Genomic DNA, 27111 nt, shown 5'->3' on the forward strand with positions numbered 1-27111 from the left:
GTAATAGGACACGTCTATATTTACTCGAATGTGAATACAATCCACTATATTGTCAAGACAACACGCAAACGACAAGGGTTGTAAAACAAGACAAGATAAAAGTGTGTGGTGTGTTATCACAGGGAAGACAAGACACCACAAACACACTACATCCATCACCATGCCACGACTAAACAAAAAAAACACATTTATCACAAAAAAAAAATCTTAAAAAATTATAATATATTAATACAAAAATATCTTATAAAAAATAACGCAAAAATCATAAAAACACATAAAATAAATAAAAATGAATATCCCCGTGCATCGCACGGGTAAAAAGTACTAGTTAATAATAAAATAAAAACTAAATTAAATATAAATAATACATAAATTTCTATTAGTCCATATAGTATTTTTTTACCTCAATCAACATCTCTATCTTCATAAAATATGTGTTGTATAAATTGAGATTTTAAAGTACCTAATTAGTTGTACTATTGTCCTTTATATTTTCTTTTATTATTATGAGAATCATTGATTTTTCCACCTCTTTATCCAAACAGTGAAACATCCCTATTTCTCCTAAAACTCTCACAGTACAATGTTCATTTCAAACATTATTGTTTCAAACATTCATCAGTCTCTCAACTCTCAGTCTCGAACTCGCTAAAACCCTAACACTCTCACACTTCAGAGCTCGCAATGTCGCTGCACCTGAGCTTGTCGACACCGTCGTATCTGACCTCGTAAAGCGCTTTTCCCTTGCATTGTAACGCTGTGCAATGTTTTAGTTTCGTTTGCCTCGATAAGCCACTGTGAGAATCTCGTCTCTATTTTATGGAATTGTTCACTTTTTCCTCAATGACTGAAGCTTTGTTACTTTTTGTGACATAAACTGCGATTGTGCACAATGTTTGTTTGATTTTCCTTGTTCATGTTGTTATTGTCTTTTCTTTCAGAAAGTAGTTTTGGGGTTAAGATGTTCTAGTGTCTACTGTTAACTCTTGTTGTGTTCATTGTCTCATTCTCAGTGTTATTTTCCTAATATGGCATTGTGGATGTGAAACTGTTTTGAATTCTCTGGATGGGTCTCTTACCAACTCTGGATTGATCTAGTTTCTATATTAGAACCTTGTCTAGCATGTTTGGTTGAATTAATTTTTCATTTTCTGCTACTGGTATTCTCCGGGTTATAATATAATTCAACTACGTTGAAGTTTCTTGTTTTACATGTCACTTCGGGTTTACATGTTTCCTATGGTTTAGTTTTGATGATGTGCGGCCATGAAGACGACTATTTGTATGAATGTCACTTGCATGGTTATCAGTATCGTGTGTATCGCACGATACGTATCCCGATACGAAACCAAATTAGCCCCAACGATGCGTATCCCATGAATGTATCTTTTTGTGTTCGTATCACGCCATGTATTGCCCGTATCACACTCGTATCGTAGGAATTGTATTTCTAGTTGAATCCCACCATACAAAACGACTTGAAATGTTTGATATTTTTTCTGTTTTTTTTAACGGTTACAGCATGCCGTTTCACCTGCTTTTCTTAGAAATTAGGGAATAAGGCATTTTATTTCATTAAAAAAACCTAAAACGTTATGCTTTCTTTCACGTTCAATTTCAAAATTCAGAACATAACCCTTTCACCTTCTCTGCATCACGTTGTCTTGCCTCTATTATGAACTTGAACTTTGTGAGACAACGTGATACAAAGAAGGTGAAAGGGTTATGTTCTGAATTCTGAAATTGAACGTGAAAGAAAGCATAACGTTTTAGGGTTTTTTTTAATGAAATTAAATGCCATATTCCCTAATTTCTAGGAAAAGCAGGTGAAACAACATGTTGTAACCGTTAAAAAAAAATAAGAAATCTCAAACATTTCAAGTCGTTTTGTATGGTGGGATTCAACCAAGGATACAATTCCTGTGATACAGGTGTGATACGGGCGATACAGGGCGCGATACGAACACAAAAAGATACGTTCATGAAATACGCATCGTTGAGGTTAATTTCATATCGTATCGGGATACGTATCGTGCGATACGCACGATACTGATAACCATGATCAAAACACACATCATAAATATAATGGTGCATGCTATTGTTGTGGCCACTTAAAGACCAATTAATATCAACACATGTCACTTGATAAAGACATATTATTTCTAGCTCTTTAAAATGTTGTGTTCGATTACCTTTGTTGATGTGAGGTATGTGTTAGTGAGTAATCTGTAGATACTTCTATAAGTCGGAGGCATGCTCTGGTCCGTGATGGTAACTGTAGTTGAACACACCCATACTTTTTTGTATAAAAAAAAATCAATTAATGACATTAAAATTGGCCCACTACTCATAAAATATCCATTGGGCTGGTATGGACTTTTGGGGAGAGCATATGACATAGTCTTGGGCTTAGACGATCTCGCGTCATAGTTTTTCACACAACAAACTACACAACCATTAGTTGACAAAAGAAAAACTACACAACCATTATTTAATGCAGCTGCTAATTTTAGACAATTCTTGTTGGGAAAAAGATAAAGATGATACGAAATTGAGCAAACTTAAGTCAAAATTTGTATTGAGACGTTTTCCTAAAGTCTACTGCTTAAGTATCTCATTGTGAATGTCATCCTGAGAAAAAATATATATAAAAGAAAAGAAGAAAAACTGCACTTTGCAGCTACTTAACTACAGGTAATCCAAGTTCAATACTATAACATGTTAGTGACTAATTTTACTTTTCAGTCCTCAGATGGATATTTACGGTTGGATTTGGTTTAAATCTGGGGTTGAAAAGTTATTTGATCGAATAGGAAGTGTGTGTTTATTAATTTATTTCATATTTTTTAGATTAAAAAGTCACTTTTGTTTTTAAATTAAAGTCATTTAAAAAAATTAAGAGATTTGTTTCAGCTTTCTGAAAAACAGTTATTTAAGAAAAAAAAGGTGAAATCAGAATATTTTTAAAGCTAATTTGATTAGTTTACTAGAAAAATCTAGCATAACATATGAGAAAGAAGATAAAAAAAAAACGATTTTAATTAATGTAATCAAACACATAAACACATAATAGATCTTGTCTTTCTTAAAATCTCTAAAAATATTTTTAAGTAATTAAAAATTATTATTTTTTAATTTAAAACAAACGCACTCTAAACTAATCAAAATAAAAAATAAAATGATATAATGTAAAACCTATTACATTTCATGTATGTTCATCAATTAACATATTTTTTAGTAATTCTATTTAGTGATTTCATCTTACTCTATGCAGACAACTTTTTTTTTTCAAAACTTACTTTTACGTATAATCATGAGTTCTCAAACACAAAGCAGTATGATCGAGTTTTTGTTCGTGGGATTGATTCCTACTCTATGTTAGTAAACTAAGCGGTATGAAGCTGACGAATGAGTTTTTTTCCATTAACAAAAAGTAGGATTTGAATTCCTTAATTAAAGAACAAAGTACCAAATCATTACGTCAACTCACTTGGTGACACGCCTAAATAAATTGTCATGCTACATATATTCTATTTTTCTCTATAACATAATTGTGTTATCACATCAATAAATTGTTAATTTTTTTCTTCATTTCTCTTTTTTCATAATTTGTATGTCTACTAGGGTGGAAATAGGTCAGGCGGCTCGTCAGGGGCCTATGGCTCGGCTCGTCTGAGGCTCGGCCCGGCCTGCCTCGTTTATTAAAAAGGCCAGACTTAGGCTTTTTAAAAGGCTTGTTTAACTAAAAATGTCAAGTTCAAACAATTTAAAAAGCCTATTTAGCTCGATAGGCCGACCTACTTATATATTATTTTTATTAATAATATAAATAAATATAATATAATTATATATAATTTTTTTTAAACTGATGTATATTTTAGTATAAAAGAAAACCCTAAGTCCCTACCCTAACCTAGATTAAAAACGTTCCAGACATATTCAACATAGCACATCCTCAGCCGCACAGGACGCGGGCTGCAGACAGCCGCCACTGCCGTGTGCCGCTGCCAAGTCCACCTCTCCTGCAATGATATAGGTTTAGTTTTTGAAATGCAATGATACCAGTTTGTTTATTTGAAAAGAAAGTGCAATGATATATAAAAGGCTTATTAGCCCGCTAGTCTAATGACCTTCTTTTGATAAAATTGTCTGTTAAATAGGCTTTTAAGAAGGTTTGTATGCCAGGTCACGCTTTAGAAAAGGTCAGGCCAAGCCATAAAATTTGGTCTATTGATAGGCCACATGCCAGGCTTGGGCCACGAAAAAAGAATGCAAGCCAGGCCTAGGCCACGCAAAGCTTGGCTCGGCTCGACCTATTTCCACCCCTAATGTCAACCCACATTTTGGGTGTGTGAGACATTTTCCATTCCCATACTATCTTTACCTATCCCACATTTCATTAACCACTTTTCATATTTTATTGTGGCGCCGGCTCAAATTAAAATCTCAAAGTTTCCAACTACACAACTACTAAAGTACGGTTTCATCTACCGTGGGTCAGTTTGAAACTGACCCACGGTGCTTCAGTTTAAATGACACCCTTGATTTAATAGTTTTTAAATTTTAATGGTTGAGATAAATTTGAATTAAGAAAAATCATTTATTTAATATATATTAATTTACTAAAAGACCCATACCACTTATCCTCTACCAACTTACCCCTTGACACCATTATTTCCGGTGACTTTCATTGTGCACTCTGGCAACCCACCATTATTTTCGTTCTTCCCCTCACCTCCAGACCAAAACAAGCCATTATTCATTTCAATCAAATAAACTAAATGAGGAAGCAAATCACTATCTATTTTCAGCCAAAGAAACTCATTGTACAGGGGACCAAAACGCAGGTTCAGATGCAAAGTCATTCATGAGGTGGACAACAAAGAGACAAAAAATCAAGTAATTTTATCAGGCAAAAAAAATAATACTCAATCACCAAACCCACACACACATCAGAGAGCAATCTGACTAGGAAAGGAAGAGAAATCTCCAACATACATAACCATGAATTAGAAGCTCAGAATAAGGGGAAAAAAGGAAAAATGCACCAACCAAACAACAATAGCCGGCCCTAACACACTCAGAAATTCTCTCCTCTCCTCCTCCAACAAAAACCAAACCAACAACTGTGATTCAATAATACCCATATCAGACCTGCGAGCTCCTTGTTCAGATCCGCCACCATCTCCGACCAGACACCAGCAAAACTTCTAGATTCGCCACCAGCGAAACACAGGCGTGAGAGAGAGAGCCAGTGGAGGTGACATGAACAAAGGGCCATATCGGTGGAGGAGAAAGACATGCAAAGGTCACCTGTGGTGGCCAGAGGAGGTGACTCTAAGACTAAGATTGGAAAAGCGGCAGCCATGGTGGATTGCTCTTTGATTTGTGAAAAGTGATGGCTTTTGATGTCTGGAAACTGGAAGTAGAAGATCTGGAAAGCTCAATTCCAACGGTGAAGAAAAGCTTGAACTCGTTGAAGGAGAAGATCTGGAAAGCTCATATCTACAAGTTCTAGTGGTTAAGGATGAGATCCAGGTCATTGTGCGGCGGCAGTGGTGGCCGGTCAGACTTGGTGGTGGTTGTGTGGCAAGGCTTAGTGAGAGAAAAGGAGAAGGATGGAATGTGAAAAGAAAAAATGGACAATTTTGTAATTATGCTGTGAAACAGTAATTGGTCCACCGTGTTTGAAACTGACACACGGTAGATGCAGCCCTAAAGTACTTGCTAAATGAAGAGAAATGTGCACCAAACCATAGTGATTAAGCGAGATATTGATATGTAACAAATCCCAATATTGCAATGATTGTATATTAAGGAAATCAGTTAATTATAAATCAGCCAAGTGCTTCTAGGAAATCAGACCCTGGTTTCATTAATGCTGATCCTTTTCAACTTCAAGGCGGTGATAACAAACCTAACTTGCAATGATTTAAGTGGCTGAATCAACATTTGAAAAAATAGCAAAGACTAAACCAAGGTGCATGATTTACTTTACCTATACAATGAAATTGATGAATCCACACTTTATTAGCGTGCACGGTCTTCTTAAAGGGTGTGTAAAATAGATTAACAACTTATGAAAGCAACATCCACCAAACAAAACCTAACATGAAAAATCAGTAAAATAATTGTCATAAGATGCTATTCCTTCCATCTTCTTGCCATGATCCTAACATGTAAAACATAATAGAAGGGTATTATTTGGGAAGAGATAATATACTTGAGTCAAAAAGAAATTTAAATAAAATTGAAAGATGACATGTTAGGTTTTGTTTGGATGAGAAACTTTATTTTACGCGGTCAATGAATTTGTTTCTTCAAATTTAGATGGTTAACATAACTCAAAATACAAGTCATTTGATCCGACACAAATTTCTTAACTTCGTGAATTTAGGATACTCTTGGGTGTAAAGCCCCAGGACCAAGGTTAGCATGAATTAAAATGAAAATGTCTTCACATTACATCAAATCGTTATCCAAATACACTTGAGCTACCTAAACCATCCTTTACTTTATTTTAAACGAAGTAGAAAGGAGAATCATCAATGCTATTTCTTTTACTATGCATGCATCCCCAAAGTAACTATAATCATTTGTTTCTGTCAAGTGAACTTGAGAGTTGGAGGGACCATGGAGCCAGTCATAAACACATGTCAAGGCATCTCAGGACAGAGGAATAGACCATCATAGATGATCAAAGGTTCCACCACGCCAGTAAAGACAAGCAGGTTATTTAAAATGTTGAAGCATGGTTTCAATGATTTTGATATTTGAAAGTGACACTACCAAACCAAAGCTTTATTTTTTTCCTTCTAAAGTTACTCATGCCTATGCTTTGTAAAATTGCAATAGGCTTGATTATATGTAAAGCTTTAAATTGCTGTGAGAAGCAATGGTAACACATCATACCTTGCCTTCATTAGTGGACATTTATCATCATAAAAACGTTTCAGTAAAGGAAAATTACAGTTAGAAACAAAATTGCAAAGGGTAAATAAGAATGCAAAGTCAAGATACTGCTAAATCATATTCAAAATATTCGTTACTTTATTATTTCCAATAAAGGTTTGGCAAATCAACTATGCCAATCAAAGTCTCCAATTGCACTTTTAGAAAAAAATTGTTCATGTCCATCTCATAATCTTGATTTTTTTGAATTGGGTCTCAGTGCACTCATACAATTTCGATATTCACACAGTCAAAGTCAAAGAATATGAGTCATTTAATTAAAGATTAGACAACTCAAATCAATCTTAATACTATAATTTATGAGCCAACCGATCTTAATTCAATACAGCTTCATTGATTTCGTGAATGCAAAAATGAATGTATGCTCTAAACGCATGAACCCAAATTTCTTTTTCCTTGAAACAAAAAGCACAAAAATTAAGATAAAACTTCTAAACAATTAGGATTTTTTTCTTCCTATGACTACATGTTTATTTTTGGTTGATATCCAATATACAGAGAGAAATGCAAGCCATAAGTTATAATAATAGTTCAGTTACATGCTATAACTCAAATTTCTGAAACTCTAACTTATCTCTCTCTATACTATGATAAAAATGAATGAGTATGTATCCTTTCAAGAAGAAAGGACAATTAAGAGTTAAAGGAAGAAGGAAACAGAAAGAAAAAAAAAATAGTAAGAGGGTTAAAAAAACTAAGATAAACAAGTTTCCTTATGAAGTCTTACAGGCATAGATCAACAAGGAGAATTCAACTCTGTCTTTATCTTTCTGTGCAATCTTCTCCTCCAACCACAACCTGCTATCCAATCCACTTCTAGTCCTGAACATGAAAACTGCATCCCCAGAAGCTGGATTGAAGAACCAGTCATGAACATCCCAAAGCAAATCCACCAGCAACCCATCAACAAAAATTGTCTGATTCCCCCTGAAATTCCACTGCAACCTCTTCACCCGGATCACTGTCTTCTTGTCAATGCAGACTGACAAAACAGGGGACTTGAACAACCCTTCACTCTCTTCCACACTGCATCTGATCAAAACATCATGCCATGTTCCACTGTCACAGAATTGAGCCTTGGTTGTGTAAAGAGAATTTCCAGAACAATGCTCTCTCCGTGACAATAGTGAAACCTTAGCCACAGGGCTGTTGATTTTGAACTTCTTGGACACTGTTTCCCCTGCCATGTCACCAAGAACAAGACCAATTTCTGAATCAACCAGAATCAAAACGTAAAACCCATCAACAGGTTCAGGTCCAGAATCATAATTCGCATTTGACAGATCCCAGAAGATCTCAATCTTTTCCTCAGAAGAATCCAGCAACTTGCTACCTTTCTTCTTCCTGAAAAACCTTGAATTGGTGTTGAGTCTGAAGGGTACAGGGGCAGGTGCAGGGTCATGATTATCATCACCAAAGCTTATGCTGAGTCCTTGATTGGAGTGACTCTTACACCATGTGACAGTGATTAAGAACTGCTTTAACGTTGAAGACAGAACTAGCTTGTAGACACTAGAAACTGAGTTTTGGATTGAAGGTGCTGAACTTGGAGAGATGCAAGCGTTGTTAGAATAGCTAGAACATGATGAAGAATGAGAAGCCACATTCACTGCGTTCTCACTGAAACAAGAAACTATGTCTCTCATTTTTTTTACAAATATCTAGACTCTTTGGAGAAATAATTCAAGGGTGTTTCTTAGATTTTGAGTTTCTATAAGGGAATCATGAGAAACATGGAGATTTTGGTTTTGTGAACAAGGGAAAGGAAACTGAGAGGAAGAAGGTAAAACAAAACTATGTTTGTGTGTGTCTCTCTCTTATCTTATAATATTATGCATCTTATGATGAGGAGAACAAGATTAGAAGGTTGAGGCAGAAACCTCGGTGGTGTACTTTTATTTAATCTGATCTGACAGATAATGTTACAAATAAAAAATTGATAAGAAGAAGAAGAAGAAAGAAAGAAAGAAAAAAGGGTTGCTAAAAAAGATGATCCTCTATTTCAGCACACGAATATGTTTTTTGCACTTTAATAGGGGTGTCTGGGGTTTGGTGATCATTAAGAAGAGCAATTAAGGCAAAAATGTTTTGGAGTGGTTAATTAGGCTCATCTCATGCGTTAGTGGCCAAGGTTGAAAAATGAAGAAACGGACATAAGTGAATAAGCCATTTTTTGGTTTCTTTGGTTTCGAAGATATCCAACAATCGGTAGCCATGAGACTAATTTACCGAGATTTAGAAATTATATTAAGTTGGTAGACCTCTTTCAGCAAACGTTTCTCTAAAAATGCACTGCCCAAGATTGAACATTGGACTAGATGTTTAAAGAGTTCAACTATCTATCAGTTGTACTACACTGTGCTAATAAGTGAATAAGCCATAAGGAGAGAGGCAGAAGTAAGTAGAAAAGGAATCCCTTTATAACTCACCTACTACTTTTTTTCTTTGCTTCCTTAGTTTTGAGATTTCTTACAAGCTAATCTTTGCTAATTATTACTACTCCCTGCATTAGTTATGTTTCTTTTTCAATTGTATCATATCATTAATTTAATATAATTTTTCATGGTGGGAATGAGTGATAAAATGTATACTAAGAAGTTAGATATTAGTTTTAATAAAAATAAGAACATTTACAAATTTTAAAGTGACATATATAAAAGAATGAAGGAAGCACTAGTGAATAAATTTAGCTTCAACTAAGTTGATTCATCCCTTTTGACAAGAAAAAAAGTTTATTCATCACAAGTGAAAATCTAATTTTTAAATGATAGTGCAGTCATTGCAGTTAGTAAATGAGAGTCATCAAATGAAGATTATATGGTCTAAATTTAATGGCAAAAAATTAGAGTTAAAACTAGAACTTGAAATTTGAGTCATCCATTCAATGGTTATGGTTGAATGAGTATGGTGAAATTTGAGTCAGTCAGTGCAGAAAAAAATTGTCAAAAAAGGTATGCTTACTTTTACATTTTAGTGATGAGTTAGGAATAAACTTCGATCATAATTGACCTCCTAAGTTCAAGACATATAAAACTCTTTGCAATCCCATTTACTATTCATCTATTTGTTGGAAACCTGTATTATTTGTCTCACGGGGCCACTCTGGTTCAAACGCTATCCATCCTTCTAAATGTAAGGCTCTCTCACCTTCACTTCAAGCCTAAATTTCTCTACCAGTGAGGTAAAGAAAATTGGAGACAGAGATACCCTAGGTAGATACACTAAAATTTGCAAATGACCCATCAGCCTCAATCGACCTCCCAAAAATTGGTACTTTTTTTCTTTGAGTTTGCCTTGTTAAATATGGGGTTTCCTTATTTGAGTACGGGACCATGGAAGCAAAAATGTGATAGGAATAAATATGTTGTTTCCTTTTTCTTTCTTTCTGGTGCCCAAAAAACTTTACCTCTTTCTTGCAATAACAAACAAAAAATGAATAGTATAGTGGGGAAGCCATGAATATGTGACAGTGAATGTTGGGCCCACAAAATAAATTTGGTCTTTAACGCAAACTCATTACTCATCCATGAGCAATGTATTTAACAAAATGTAAACGGGCATGTTTCACTCATAAATAAAGGAATTGAAACGAGCAAGAGAATCTAATGACTTTCTCTAGTATCCCACATCTATTGACCTTCAAAAAATACTAAATTAACACTAAACTGTTTAATGTCATTTTTTAAATGAGTGTGACTAGTTTAATTAGTTCAGGTCTACTTGTTACATCTTTTAATTCAAAATATCAAGTGGATGTAGTTAGGAAAGAAAAGTATTAGAATGAATTAATGGAGCATTACAGGAGAATAATGTAGGAGTATATACATGGATGTATCAACTAATCGAATTTTAAGGATATATATACAAATTAAATAAAAAATGTTTCCTCTTACATCTTTTTAAAATTCTAATTAATTAACATTATAAAAATACTTTACATTGTTGGTGAGACAAAGACAAATTTGTGTCCATCAAAATGGAGCAATCACACCCTTGAGATAGAGATTTTTTTCTCTCAAAGTAATATTTAAATATTGTATCTGTCCTCTCAAAAAATTTATCCTATCTTTTCCATTTAGTTATTTTTAATTTTATTTAATGTGTTAAATTTTTGTTTCTTTGATATTTTTCTGGTTTCGTTCTGTTGGTACATATAAATTAAACAATTCTTATTGAAATTTGTATCATTTCTCCATCTCAATCTCCCTTTTTTGGTAGTTTTCTCCAACCGAACTTGAACATTATGAATATATGAAGAAAGTGGTGACATAAATTAAAGTTGTGAGTTTGGGAAAAGAGGTAGGGGACAGGTAGAACAGCTTGTCATGACTTGAACTTTCAATAGCTAGCTAGCTGAAACTAAGCACAAACTAATTAAAAGTGTGAAAAATAGCTTCCTAAGGCTTGCTTTGACAGAACATCAAGGCCTTGTGTTGGGATTAAATTTATGTAAAGATGTAAAGGAGGAATTAAATGAGAGAAAGAATGGATAGGGGAATGGGGGAATCTGTCTTAGAGACAACATGTAACAGCGCATAAGGGGGCATCATTACTTTCTCTAGTTGAGATACAAGTGTGGGAGCATGTTGTTTTGGCCATGGACCCCTGAAGGTTGGTCCTGGGGCATGTTCTAGTTTCCTCATTATGAATCAACTTTCAATCAAGCTTGCTTATGGTAAACGTAAGGATTATTTGTATGTAATTAACAGCATCTACAAATCACTCAGTAAAGTGAGTAAACATCATTTTGGCCCTAAAAAAATATCAGCTTAAAAATTGATTTTGACATGAGAGTCGTAACATGTTTGAATCAACTTCTATTTTCTTATAATCTATTTTAAGACCTAAAAATTTCTTCTCCACCATAATTAATTTTTACTTCAGAATCAAATCGTAGAAGAATTTCTGAATATACACTAAAGTGGCCGGCCCACTTGATATCTTGATATCAAAATGATGGTTAACTCAATAAAGATTACATGGAGGAAAGGAAAGGGAGTTAAATTGAACCTATGTTTTGCAGGATTTTAAAGTAACTTAGAACTTAAATTTGTGAGCAGGTCGGTGCTCATATGTACCAGAATTTTATTAGTTGATGCTCAAAGGTGAAAAAGAGAAAAAGGTCTATAAAAAGGTGAATGAGAACGCATGCTTCTTGTGATTCGAGTTACAAAGAATGCATGCTAACTTTTCTTTTCTTTTCATTTGCAGTTTTAACTTTCCCCAAACAAAGTATAATAGCCTGATTCCTTCCAAATTATATGATTCTCTCAACAAATTCCCATATACGATTCTAATTGCAAATCCATAAATCACACAAGCATTTCAGCTTGCCCACCAAGCTAGCTAGATGGGGCTGACAAAAAAGTATGCATTCACTTCAGTAACCTGGAAGTTCCTTCACCTTTTTTTGTTAAACTAGTAGATCATATATAACATGTTTGGAAAACTTTCTACAATTAGTTCTGAAAGTAAAATCAATTATGAGATCGAAGAAATTTATGTGAGTAATTTTTAAGTGTCAGAACTGATTCTGGTGAAAATAAGTTAATATCCATATTAAACATATCAACTAGCCGAGACCTAACCCTCTTCCTTTATCCTAGGGCCTAGGAACCACTATATGCAAGCTAAGTATAGGCGGAGTTAGGAATATAAGCTGATGTAAACTTACTAATAGACGGAATTTGATTTACTAATAGCTAGCTTATCCTATCCCATTTTAGACCTCAACTCTAGTAAAACTCATGTTGGTAGCTTGGAATAGTCTAATAGAGACTAGAGATACATGGTAGGGACTGATAAATCAAATGTATCTGCTATCATTAACCAATTATAACCCACTTGTCACAAGCATACACCATTGCAAAAATGGCAACTCGAGTCAGTATGTGACCCCCCTATTCTTTTGTTTTTCTTGTTCTAGAGAATTAAATTGGGGTGGCTTTGAACTTAGAAGAAGAGTTGGATCCCACTGTTTTCTTCTTTCTCTTTTGATGCCAAAATTTAGTTTCATTAGGATGCCAAACATGCAACATGAGGGTGACAATTCAAAAGGGCAAACTGGAATCCAACTGAAAAGGAAACTATTGTGCTCTTGGCCTTATGTAATACCAAGAAATTCTCTTCAACCAAGTGCGCATTGGGGGCATCTTTTACTGACAAAGTTGGATTTGAACTTTCTTTTGACACATAGTATTCCCAGTAGCAATGGAATTAAAACTTTGTTCTCTTAAGTTCTTGATGAAACTTGAAGGAAGGCGGTAGCTATTACCGGGAATATTGGGAGTTAAAGGACCATTTGGGCCGTTGAGACAGCTCATGAATTAAAGTTGTTTTGTCCATTTATCAGGTTCCTCTATGGAATTCAAACTTCAAACCGTGTGCACTTGTTCCAAATTAAAGTAATACCAATACGCTGCATGTGCATGTTAAGAAGCAACCAACTAGCGCGTGGATCAATGATTATGAGATTATTTTAGCTTAATATTAAGTAGATGTTTCTGATTCGAGTCTATATAATTGTAGTTGCATTAAATACTTGGTATATGAAGTTTCATCTTCCATAATAATTCTAGCTATCTGACTCATGAAAGAAACATTTAAAAAAAAAGGTACAACTATGATGAGAATTGAGATCTGGGTCTTGCAAAGTTTCCTAGGCAATTCCTCTTGATTGAGTACAAGCAGCTGCAAAGTCCCCATGAACCAAATAGCATAAAACATTTCGTAACAAACGGATGGCTCTGTCCTTTGTTCTTTTTGTATTTCAGGGTGCAAAGATTTTAGCTTAATTAGTTGTATTTTTGGTCTCTTTAGTTTATATGTGTAATTTTGGTTCTTCTATTTTTCCAAGCTAATCAAGTTCCTCGACTTTTAAAATTAAGTAAATTTCATTTCTCTCCATTTTCATTCGCACAAAATCATTATATTTCATTTTCTTTTCAATTATTAGAGGAGTCAAAATGTAATTAAGCCAAAAAAAATTATGTAACCTTATTGACACATTTGCTTTTAAATTTTGTGTGTGAATATCTAGAACTACCTACCTGTCTTGTAAAAACTACTAGAAAAAGTATTCTCATGGATCGTACTATAAATAATACACGACATGCACTGGATACTCTGATTCAGGGTTTGGTTAATTTATAATGTTAGTTACGGTTATTGCAGTACTGATATTAATGTTTTGAAGTCACATGGAATTTGCACCAAAAAAACCATGGAATTTGGGAGTACATTTTTTATCTAATGAGCTTCAGCTTTAAATATGGTATTCAATGACATGTCTGAAATCTGAATGCTTAGCTGAAGCCATTGTAACAAAGGGCCCCACTACTACAGAAAAGGCTTTTCGCCACGGTTCCGCACGTCCTTTAGCCACGGTATAACCGTGGCGATAGCGAGCGTGGCAATTGATCTATTGCCACGGTTCAAGGTTGAACCGTGTCAATTGGTTAGCCTATTGCCACAGGTCATCAAGTGTAACCGTGGCAATAGGGTACACATATGGCCACGGTTACGTACTTAACCGTGGCAATAGGGTACACATATGGCCACGGCTACGCGCTTAACCGTGGCAATAGAGACCTTATTGCCACGGTCCAGTGCCTAACCGTGGCAATATGTAGACTCTATTGCCACGGTTATAACCGTGGCAATATGTGGTTCACCTGGTCTGGGAAATTGCAACATCCAGATTTTTTTTTTATTTGACCTGTTCTATGCATAAATTGCAGTACATTTTTTAAGAAATAAATTACATAAAATCTCATGTTCATAATAACATTAACATATTCTAGAAGATAATTACTCAAATGTGCCAACAACAAAACAATACTAAACCCATGTCACTTAACAAATTTGTCTAAAAATACTAATTGTTGTTGAGAACACACTCTCTCAAGAACTTAAACCAAATAAGCTACATCAGTTAAAAGCATGAATTAATAATGACAAAACATGCAGCTGGAACAACAACCAACAGCAATGAGGTTGACTCATCATCAGCCACTACTTGAAATCACCAAAGCTTGGCAGTCCACACTAGGCAAAATTCTTTAACACATAAGTAGCCCACTCTTCTTTAATTTCATTTAGTTGATACTCATCGTAGAAGCCAAATTGACAATCAGAGAAGTACTGCAAAATGATGGTAAAAGTAAAAAAATTTAGAGTCACACTAAAAAATAGGAAAAATCAAGAAAGTTAGTCAAAGTTCCATACCGCTTGTGGAATTGTAGATTTTTTGTGCGCAACTATCTCCTTTAAAAAGCTTAGTACATAGTACCCACAATCTATTTCATCAGTTTGAGCAGGGCACTACAAAAAACAAATATAAATTTATATAAGTGATTTGGTAGATCTAATTGATTTCTGTAATGTAAATATACATACCTTTATCGTATTCCATTTGGCTTTGGACCATGTAATCCTCTTGTCATTGCAATTAGCACGGTAGATCATCATTGCGCTAACAAATTGAATGAAAAACTCATGATTAAATATGCATCACATCAAGAAAATGTCTCACATGAAGTGACTCCCAATATGGCAACTCAAAGAAAATTGACTTTTTCTTTCACCCCGGCAGCATATTCATCGGATAAGCGATTAGCAAACATCCATTTACGGTCCATACCTACGTGGTAGACAAAGGTTAATGTCTTCATGCTCAAAAAACTCTTTAGTTTGGGTGAAAACATTGATATTTAACAATCCATCCATCCATAAAGATAAAAAATAAAAATAAAAAACTAACCATGTGATTGACCTCTATGAGCTCATTTAGTGAACATTATTGCAAAAGTTAAAAAAGAAAAGAAATACTGTTTTCACTCCTCTCCTATTCTGTTTTTGATAATATTAAACTTGCACATCAATTATAGCAATAAACTAATTCACTCATCTCCCATTCCAACACAGTCAAAATTCAAAAGAAAAGATATACAGGCCCAATTACAGATAAAGTATTCACTATGAGTTAACTGCTAAAAAAAGTAGGGTGTAGAGGAAAGAGTGAAACCTGGATATTTAGAATCAGATTGGTCCTCTAAGTCAGAGGAAACCAGTTTGGCTCTTCAATCTACAACTTTGAATAAATCTATTCAACAGAGCCAAAAGCAATAATCAAGGCACAGAGCAGCACAAAATAACACATCAGCAACATCAAAATAAGGTCATCAGCAACATCAAAATAATGCCAGCAGCAACATAAAACTGGGAAAAAACAGCCTATTGCCACGGTCTGTTTCGGTCTGTTTTTGCTAAATATACTAAAACTACAACTTAGATTGGCCAAGGGGTAATACATCACCAAGTAAAGGACACAAGCTGCCTCATCAGTTTACAGAACCAATATTTATAGTAACTTACCGTGCGAAATAGCACTCCAGAAGGGCCAAAACATCAAATATACGAGAATCAAGGTTAGCATCTGCTCTCAATGTCGGTAGAATACAACATTTAGATACCCATACCCCCATTAAACAAAAGATTGACTAAAAAAATTACCTTTATTTATCAAATGTATAGGAAAGAAAAAACCCACTTATGCTCCAAATTAACTAACTCAACGGCTAAAATGACAATCTGACCACATAAAGATTAATATGATGTAGAAAATTTAGAGAAGTTCAAATCCAAATAGTATATCAGGTTAATGCTGACACTAAATGAAACAAAGAAAAATTCAGTTGAAGGGGCTACATGGCAAACTTGTAGATCAATTATACCAGAAATTCTTGACTGGATAATGCTAAAATGAATTGAGACAGTCTCCCAAGAAGAGATATACTTGGTTCCCAGTCTCCTCTGCCTACATAAAGATCTAGTCAGCTTCTGCTGAAAAGGTCTTTGAAGTTATACATGTTCTAAAAAAAATCCATGATAGTTAAAGTGAAGAGAGAAAAAACCAATTCAACAACATTACCCTTGGATGACAAAATGAAGTGAATATAAGCATTGTATATTCACTTCACTTGTACATCTCCTCTGAATCAAACATCTCCCCCCTAATGAACTAATGATAATAATAGCTAATTAAAACATAAAGAAAAAATAACCTGAACACCTAAAAAAAAACTAATTTTAACATGAGTTCATGAACTTTAAAGAAGTTGAAGCTTGTCCAAATATATAACTCAGCTATCTATATTCATGAATGAATTCTCAGCTATAACAAGATAACAACTCATCTCAGTACTCATTAAAATGGATTGCACCAACTTTCCACACAAGGTTATCAATGTTAATAAGGAACCATTGCTGTAAGCAAAAGAAGAAAGAAGATTTTATCAAGAAAGAAAATATGAATGTCTTATTAATAAGGCAATGAGGAACCACTGTTGTAAGCAAAGGAAGAAAAATTTCAACGCCAACAGCAGCAAAAAATTTCACGCCAGAGCCAAGCCAGAAAGAAGAACAGAACAACAACACTTATCAGCAAAAACAACACCTCCAGCTGAATCAAATTTATGGCAAGATGGCGACTGAAATTATGATATTTGATGGCAATTACTTCAGTAGATGTCAATAAAAAAAATAGAGAATCTGGTGGTATAAATCTCCAACCATATTAGTGAATTTAGCTAAATCAGGTGTAAATGAGTAAACATGGATTGATGGAAGTATGATAAATGCATGCATTATGGTGTACAAACTGTTGAAATAGTTGTCATGTTTCTGTGCTTAAATGAGATCCTCTAATGTTTGGAGAAACTTTGTGAGTAGCTTTTGGTGATATTATTGCTCTAAGAAAAGAAAAACTGGTTATAAATCAGGTCATAAGTTTAAACTTTTTTTGAGATAAAAAGGTCACAAAGAGATAGTATAATTTACCAAAAAATCATTTATACAATTCAAATGAAATGAACATCATTTTCTAATCATACTAAGCCAATGGGGACTGGGTGAGGTTATTTAACAGCCCCACTCCCGCAAAAGGCACTCTTCATTGTACTCTCTACCTTGAAGGCTTCAGCTTCATCTCTTCCTATACTGATAAAATTGTTATTCAAAATCATGAGAATTTCCGGGCTCTTAGCTGAATGTGTCTTTTCAAGCACAATTATTACCCAAAACACAGTTTGATTTCCAGACGATACTTCATTGTACTCTTTACTTGGTTGATTACGGTTAAGTGCCTCCATGATAGATACAAAATGGAAAAAGTAGCCTCCATCTCATAAACAATCCCATCAAGTTTACTTGCTGAACCACAAAATTGCCTTCTCACGAAGGATGATTTATCTACTATGTACAAGTTAGAAACGTAACAAAGCACTAACTAGTTCTATTGATTCTCTATCCCTCTACCCTCCCTCTCTCTGACGCATCTATCAGACTAGAAATTCATCACCACATCATGTCACAGCATTCCAACATAGAAATTTTGTCCATTATCTTCGAAACCCTTCTTGCTTACGGAATCACTTTTACAGGCAAGTGACGATTCAAAGTTCAAACCCCTGGGGAACAAGTGCTCATAGTAGTGACATCACGCAACTAGCCACTACTTCCACTCAGAAACAACCCACCAACAATGTAGTCAAAATTGTATGCGAAAAGTAAAAACAATGAGTGTTGACTCAGGATGCAAGGCACTCAGGTAAAAGCAGCCACAAATCATTGAGAAAGGAACAAAAGCAAGAAAATAATAAAGAACCTATACAAGTAAAGCTAAACAAGGGAAGATTAGAAAAACGAAAGACAGAGTCAGCAAGACAAAGAACTCAATCGGTACCAACAAAACAGACAGAGTAAATTGTCACGGCTCACGGACAAATTGGAGTGAGAACTGAGAACGAGATGAGTAGAGCCAGTGAGTAGAGCCAGGAGGAAGAAAAATAGTAAAAAAATTGGAGTGGGAACTCACCCGAGAGCTTGAATGGAACTGAGCGTGGCGGAACGGAGACGGCGTGACGGAACGGAGATGGCGTGACGGCGTGGCGGCGAGCGGCGAACGGCGAAGCGAGAGGGAGAAGAGGACTAGCTACTTGGAGTGAGAACGAGATGGAGAGGAAGAGAGGAAATAGATGAGGGTTAGGGTTCCTCAGAAAAAATTTGGAGTGTGTGGGAGGGAAAAAAATTGAAGAGTACGAGCCAGATTGTGGTGTTTCCCTATCAAAATTCCTATTGTCACGGTTGCACTAAAAATATAATAAAATATTATCTCTTTTAGCCACGGTTCCATGTTTAACCGTGGTAACTGACCTTTTGCCACGGTTCCGCCTATAACCATGGCAATTGAGGCGTGGCAAAAGGCCAATTCTATAGTAGTGCCTCTTCCTTTATTTTATGGGGTAGTGAGTTTCAGTTCCAGGTATCAAACAACTGTCAAGTGCCCAAAGATTCCAACTTACAGTTGATTTAACTATAAAAAGTTCTAAAATCTTCCTTACATTTTTTAATCAACAAAATAAATTCTATTTTAGGGTATTGAAACTTTATGTTATATAAAAACTTGAAGAAGATGCAAGGTGGTACGTAGCTATTATTAGGAATATTGGGAGTTATTTAACGATTTAGACTCGGGTTTGATATTTAGTTGATGTGTATAAAGAATGATCTAACCACCTAATGTGATCATTTAATCTCGAAGTGATTAGTCTTATCAGCTGTGATACCCTTTTAAAAAAAAACTAACCCTGCTAGTAGATATATCCATACCTTACTTAATATTTGTTAATTTATTTATATATGATGTCTCACAGAAAGAAGCAAACTTTAATTTTTCTGCTTCAAGTGGTAATGCTAACTGTTAAGCATTTTCTTAAGCTAGAAGTTTGCCAGAAGGATATTTCCAACATGATTTGGGTCCTAGCTATGATTTGTTAGAAGAATTGGGAGAAAAACTGATAAATGGATATCAAATCAATAATACCAAATGAGTTGTAAACTAATGAAGAGAGTCAGAACAGTGACTTTTTAAAAAAAAATTAAATTTCATAGCACATTTGTTTGCATATGCAAACAATAGGCTTTATTTATATTTTTTTATGGTAACTAGCGATTGGTAATCATGACAAGAAATTAAGCAGTTGTCACAGTTGGTGTCATGATCCTACAACCACCTCATTTGGCCCTTGCCTTTCTTTTGCTAAAATAGTTCAAGGTACAAATAGAGGATAGAAAAATGATAGTAATATAAAAACCATAGACACGAAGTCAATGGACGAAAACCCTCTACTAAAACTTCCTTCTTTTTATTTGTACTTTAGAAATTCCCTGCTCATCCAATTGGAGTGGTGGCTTTTGTAGGCACTCTTAAGTTTAATTTCATATTCTTATTATGATGAATTTGGATAATTTTTTTAACAAGTATTTACAAAAATTATACTGCAATGACTCTGAATTTTCTAATAATAATTTAGTGTATCAATTAAAATGTACCAAAAAAACTACTACATCTCAATTTTCCACCAAAGTTCTTTAATCAATTCTTTTATTAACTACTAAGTATTCTTTTATAAGTTAGAGAAGCTTTCATAGTCTAAAAGCTAATCCAATCAAAATCTTAGTATAATTATTAATAATCAAAATTATAATGACATATCATCTACTTTAGCATGTATATACCAACAAGGTGTCCATAGTAAGTAAGCTAAGGATGAGAATACAAATTCGAACCTTGAGAAATCATTTGATGGAAAACACTGCCATAGCTTCTTGATTAGTCTTACAAGTCACTTTCCTAAAAGAAAAAATGAGTGAAGAACTGCAATGGGCTACTAAATCTGAATAACTGATGAATCTTTGTTTGAAAGACAATTAAGAAACATCATCTTTAGATGGGACTTTGTACTGCCTATTGCAAGCTTGGTGAAGATCCATTTCTTATTAATAGAAACTTATGCCTCGTTTGTTATGAGAAAATAATTCAGTTGAAAGGAAGACCAAGGGTGAAGGAACATAAGGATTTTACACCAGGAGGCAAAGGAAATAGCAAGAGTAGCTTCTACAAAGAACTGCTATCCAGAAGTTACTCTAGTTGTTTCCAATGCCTCGTGGTGTACACCTTTCAAATGGGTAGAATAACCAGTTTATGCACGAATTAATCTGACTCATTCCCATCACCCTAAGGTCACATCATATCCCCTGACTAAGATTTCATTTCTACTTTCATGCCCTAAAATTTTAACAGCCATGATCATGTTGAACCTCTGTAGCTCTATAAATTTGGTGCTGGGTGTCATTTTAAGTTACTTTTAAAATAATAAATTTACAGTTAGAATTCTTCAACATCCTCTGTTGGTCTTGTAATAGGGATGGACCATCTCCCCAAGTGTGCAGTATAATTTATGCACCTGATGACACCTCTTCCCTTAGGTCCATCAGGGAAGTCAATGACACTCACGCTCCCAGCATCAAGATGGAACGATCCCAACCAGTCTTTGGTCAAATTAAGACAGTGTGTCATTACTGCTATGTGGATCATAGGATGACCAACTGCAACTACAACATCTCCTGACATAGACTCATCACGTATTTCACCCAACAGGGATTCCCAGGCTTTTCCAGATTGGTCCCATAATGCTGTTCTAAATCCATCCTCAACTCTATTTAACCACCCAGGCTGAAATGGTGGAAAATTGGATACAACCTGCAATAAATACAGAAAAAATTAGACAGAACACACTGATATTCACACATAAATCGTCAATCAAATCTTTTGTTTAGGAATACTAGAAAGACAGAGATCAAAGCTAGAGACAACTATAAGGACCAAAAGTAGTGTTTGGTGACAAACACTTACTAAAACCTTTTCCTAGTTTACATACTTCTTAGTACATTGAGATGGTCACAATTATTTTCCACATTCCAATACTGCTTAAGCTTTTTATCTATATCTTCAATAGGTATTTGATAAATTCTTATGGTCATTGCTCTGTCAAGATCATCCCAGTGTGTGAAATATACCATCAACTAGAAGTACTCATTCCTAAAATCAAATAGTCTATCAATGACCGGTCATGCTTTCACATACAAGCACATCTACTGTATAAGTTACTTGCCGATTTGGATTGTTTAAAGATCGTTTCAACATCAAGGTTCTCCATCTGCTTTGTCTCAACATAGCGTGGCACACAGTCAGCACCTAAGCAATCAGCAGCTTCTTGTACCTAAAATCATGTCTAAGGTTTCATTAGAGTAGAACAACAATGAACAGAAATAGAAAGGAATGCACCTCAACATGTGTATCAAAAGCAGAACCTATTGGTAAGTAGATGCAAAGACTTGGTGTTAATAGATTGGATATAGGAATTTGCATTATAGAACTAAGTGTTTAGCATGATGGAACTAACAAGTACCAAAAGTGAGCTTACCTTGGAGATGGCCGTGGCTGTCTCAACAGAAGCTTTGTTAGGACTACTGATTATGGAATTCACATTCAAGTCAAGAAGTAGCTCTGCAGATTTCTGGGACTGTTACACATGCAAAAGGTCAGATGAAATAACTTTGCCTCACTATTTGTGATAACTGGATGAACTACCTGTATAACACCAAGCATGTTCATCGGTTGATCAGCAGCAAAAGGAAAACCATTCTGTCAACAGAAGGTAGTTTGTTTAGAAACCTGACAAAAAGAAATGAATTTGGAATAGAACTTAAAGGAGCCTTTTGTCATAAACCAACTATCCAAAAAGCTTAATTTGTTGGGTTAAAGCATATGAGTGGTTTTATATCTAACATGCCCCCTCACACAAGATAATGCATAGGGCCACCCTACCTTATGTTGAAATTTAAATATACTCAGAAGAGTGGGGTTAACATGGAACTGCATGATCATAGCAGCTTTGATACCATATCTTAAATCAACTATCTTAAAAGCTTAAACTATAGATTGAAAGAACACGAATGGTTTTATATCTAAAATAGTCCATCCCAGTGCAAATTTAAGAGCATTAATGATTTTGATAAAATAAGAAAAAAGTAGAAACAGGGAAACACAACTTAAGAATCCCTGCCATATTAACAATGTTTTAGTAAAAATCCATACTTCCATAGTGACAGTCACTTCCATAAATTTACAGTTCTATTTCTCTGATCACTTTCAAACATACTTCCCATTGTAATAAAAAATGCATTTTACGCTTTGCAATGGATGTTAGAAAGAGTTATTAGAAAACTACTATTGCTTGAGGTCTCTAGGAACGTATTCTGATACTAGTATTAGGAAAGAAATCACTGGGGGTTTAGGAGATCACCGAACCAGGAAGATCTAATTACTGGGCCATCATTCCTTCCAAATCAATGTGTGACTTGATTTCTCACAAGGCTAGGGAAACCTCTATAAGAAAACAAGGTTATCAATCAAGAGACAGGCCCAAGTGTTGTCTAATGTTTTTACAACATCGGTTGAAGGTGAAAACTACACTAATATATGTTTCCATTTATTTGACAGCCAAATCATCAGCTTTGATACCATTTGTCGGGGTCTAAGGTCCGAAAAGTAGGAAGATCTATATTACTGATCTACAAATAACACAGCAATTTTGACCAAAAGAAAAATAATGAGACTGCAATAAGAAACTTAACATCTTGATACAAAACTTTAAGGTAGGGAGTATATGGGTCTATTATCTTATACTAGCACGAATGCAAGAGTTCATTACTCAGACTAGAATTTTCTACAGAAATGGCTTACGAGAGACATAGTATCCTTTTGCATATAAGCTGCAGAAATGCAATAGACAATAAACTCAGGTATTATAATGTTTGCTGATGATCCTTCGACCAGTTATATCTGTTCAATTACATTCTAATTATTGCTCCATACCTCTGTATTTCCTTGTGTAGATCCATTACAAACCAGTACGATCCGCTTACTTGACTCTCTACCTCCAGATTTTCCACCAGCAACAGGTGAACCAGGTGTCTGCAATAATAGTTCAATTTTATGTAAAGGACAGCCTGAACTGTTGAGCACATTGCTCGTTGTGAAAAATGTTAAATAATATGTTTTACAAAGAGGGAATAACACAATATAAAAGTGCGGAATGTCACATCAGCTTATAATCTGAAGCTTTGTCACAGGAATAACAAAGCCTCCGACATCCAGATTCAGATAGTCAGCTTTGTTGCGTTGCACCAAGTTAAGGTACTATATACCTGATTTAAGCGGTTAAGGCAAATATGTGGAGGTCCACCCTCGGGTCTTGGGTTGAAATCCAGCACACTTACACCACAATTGCTCTGAAGTAAAACTCTGAAATACTCTGATCCCAAACCTGATCATTTTCAATGGAAGAAAATATGAGCACATTATTCAAATTCACAAAATTTCAGCCTTTTTCATCATCTAAATTTCCTTAGAGAGAGAAACCGGTACCAATTGCTGTGGCAACAAGAGCCTGATTAACAGCATTGTGAGCAACCACAAGAACAGACCTGCTATCATGAGCTAGGATTTTAGTCCAGGAGCTTCGAGCACGCTCCCACAACTCTCTCACTGGATAATGACCATCAATGATGAAATTTGAGGCATCCACCTGCCATTGACGAAAAGCAGGACCATATCTCTCTTGTCCCTCATGCTTCAGTAGACCCTAAAATCCAGCAACAAGAACAACAAGTTCTGTCACACCAAAGCACAAATAATCCATAAACAAGATATTAAGATAATATAATCAATTTAGCTCCTCAAGGATTAATTTAATCAATCAGATTCAAGTTCTCAACATGTAATTAATAAAGTTATAATGCTAATTAAAAGATCAAGAGAATACATTTTACTAATAACTTGGTAATTTATTATATAGTATAGACCAATAGCTGCTAATGAGAGTTAATCCGAAAGAAGATAGCACAATAACCAGGGCAGGGTTTTAAATTGCAGCTCGCAATTGCAATTGCAGCCACAACGCAGAGCATCTTAGGCCCCCTCATCGGCATTGTGACTGCAATTGCGGCCACATTTGTCCGCAACTTGAAACTCTGAGCTAGGGATAGAGAGTTACAGAAAAATACTAAAAAGATAAATGGTATATATGTGTGCTCATCATTGTATTCATATAGCCAAACCCAGCTAATGGGAAAGCCTAATTTAGAGGATAAATTGCAAGAATAACCATTTGTTGAAAAATCAATTATTGAATCTGTAATATAAAACAGCTTCAACAGGAACAGAAACTTCTAAAGTTAAAATCTAAGCAATTAATTTTCTTACACATTATATTCACATGAGCTCAATCCTAGTGTATTTGATCACAAATGAGTGTTATAAGAGAGTAACCAAATTCACAAAGCTAAAGCAATAAAAGCATTACCTGAAAGGAGTACAAATCGATTTCCCGCAACTCGAATTCGGGGATGATTGGTACAGGGCGAGGTCCCCATATGATTTCAGCTGTTCTCTTAGACCGTGCCAGAGGACTTTTGTGCAGGAAATGAACAAAAAAACAGCAGAAAATCCCAATCGTCACAGAAAGTAGAAAAAGCAAAGGAAGATGATTCAAGGTTTCAGAGAAGATAGAACTAACCTGGAGAAGCAGACATCGAAGTTATCATCGAAGAGCATTTGGCGTGAAGTTTCAGCCTGAGACTCTCCTTTCTTGGTGAGAACGGAGAAATCGGAACTTCCTTGTATCCTCCCCTCGGCATTCCACGTGCTCTGGCCGTGCCTCACCAGCACCACCCTCTTCGCCGTTTTCAGTGGAGGGAAATGGATGAGGTTCGAGCTACTTAGCTCCTCTGTTATCTCCTGCAGGCTGCATCGAACGACGGCGTTGCGGGTGGGGTGGTGGTGGTGGTGGTGGTGGTGGTGATCATGGTGGAGGACGCTGACGGAAGAAGAACAAGGTTGTAAGACCAGAACCATGCTGTCACTGTTTATGACTTGCTGTTTTTTTTTTGTTAGTGTTATATGGTTGGTTGGTTGCCTCTGCTTCCATATCTCTCTGATTGTACTTAAGTTGGAGGGAGATGCCAAGGTGAAGACACGTGCTGGGAGAACAACCAAAAATAAAAGATAACTAATTTTTCTGTGTGATAGTTAATCTGGCCGGATAGGACCGGATATTCACTTGACATTGTCATGTCACATATAAGGTTCCAAGTTTCTATGCCGCTAAGCTTCTAACATTGACGTGGTTGTTCTAAATTAATAGAAGTCTTGTGTTCGAGCATACATGAATGCATTTGTGTTAAATACTTGATATCGAGAGTTTTGTTGTCTATAAATGTCACACCTGACTGAATAAGATTGTCTCAGTGGATGATAAATGAAATCTTTTGGCCTCATTTAGTGTCGCACTTCTTGTCCTCTACCGAATGGACACAAGATTGGTGGAGCAAGGAAGCTCGCATCAAATAGAGACAAAGCTACTGTTTGGTTTAAAGGAGGGGAGGGGAGGGAAGAGATTTTAGGAGGGGAGGGGAGGGGAGGGGAAGGGAGGGGAGGAGTTTTAATTAGCTATCTTGTTTGGTTCAAGGAAGGGAGGGGAGGGAAAATGATTGTTTACTTATTAAAAAAGGAGAAATTTTCTAAGTAAATTACTTTTACACCCTTTTTGTATTAACTAATTATTTAATTTTTTATAAAATCTGCTGATGTGAGAAAAAATCACATAAAAAACATAACAATTATAAAATAACAATAATTGTATCTTACCGTAAAAAAAACAAACAATATTATATCTCTTTAAATTGTCCTCTCAAAAAATGTATTAAAAAATGTATTATATTAATCGCTAATAATTTTTTATTCCAATGAGTTTCACATTCAAAAAATGTATTATATTTATCGTTTCTATTTCTATATCATTAACGTTAGGAAAAAAATTGTATCATCAAGTAACAGTACCTCCCAGAGGGAACATAGAAAAAACGAAAAAACAAGCAAAACACAAAAAGGTACAGAATTAAGAAAACAAGACAAAACAGGGACGAGAAAACAGGGGATAAACAAGGCACAAGAGGGAAAGAAAACCAGCCAAGTTCACAACCCAAACCAGACGATAGTCACCCTTGAAGCACAAAAACCGTCATTGCAAGCTCTGAGAAGGAGGCGACGACGACAGCTGAGAGAGAGACCAGAGAGGGGGCAGCAGCGGCGGAGGAGAGAGACCAGAGAGGGGGGCAGCGGCTGTTGGATAAAAGAAAGGAAACCATAGGATAAAAAATTGGAATTTTTAAATT

The 27111-nt window shown here is 35.3% G+C and overlaps 2 protein-coding genes and 1 long non-coding RNA gene across 4 annotated transcripts; all 3 read right to left on the minus strand.

Annotated features, from left to right (window-relative positions):
- Positions 1–7418: 7418 nt before the first annotated feature.
- LOC130747180 (uncharacterized) lies at positions 7419–8985 on the minus strand. Its single transcript, XM_057600031.1, has one exon. It carries the CDS (start codon positions 8616–8618, stop codon positions 7686–7688), a length of 933 nt encoding a protein of 310 aa, XP_057456014.1. The 5' UTR covers positions 8619–8985; the 3' UTR covers positions 7419–7685.
- A 5707-nt stretch (positions 8986–14692) lies between these two features.
- LOC130747181 (uncharacterized) lies at positions 14693–19324 on the minus strand. 2 transcript variants are annotated; one of them, XR_009022336.1, is made up of 5 exons: positions 18848–19324; positions 15998–17723; positions 15370–15613; positions 15199–15294; positions 14693–15114 (listed from the first exon to the last, which is right to left on the minus strand). It is a non-coding gene; the product is annotated as an uncharacterized LOC130747181 (long non-coding RNA). The 2 variants fall into 2 exon arrangements; XR_009022335.1 differs by having other exon boundaries at positions 15998–16075; positions 18848–19116.
- A 1797-nt stretch (positions 19325–21121) lies between these two features.
- On the minus strand, positions 21122–25876 carry LOC130747182 (probable 2-carboxy-D-arabinitol-1-phosphatase). Its single transcript, XM_057600032.1, has 9 exons — positions 25455–25876; positions 25242–25347; positions 24305–24521; positions 24085–24203; positions 23753–23851; positions 22466–22519; positions 22299–22397; positions 21987–22094; positions 21122–21574 (listed from the first exon to the last, which is right to left on the minus strand). Exons 1-9 carry the CDS (start codon positions 25790–25792, stop codon positions 21200–21202), a joined length of 1515 nt encoding a protein of 504 aa, XP_057456015.1. The 5' UTR covers positions 25793–25876; the 3' UTR covers positions 21122–21199.
- Positions 25877–27111: the final 1235 nt, after the last annotated feature.

This window comes from Lotus japonicus, chromosome 3 (genome assembly GCF_012489685.1).
Source record: "Lotus japonicus ecotype B-129 chromosome 3, LjGifu_v1.2".
NCBI classification, from domain to species: Eukaryota; Viridiplantae; Streptophyta; class Magnoliopsida; order Fabales; family Fabaceae; genus Lotus; species Lotus japonicus.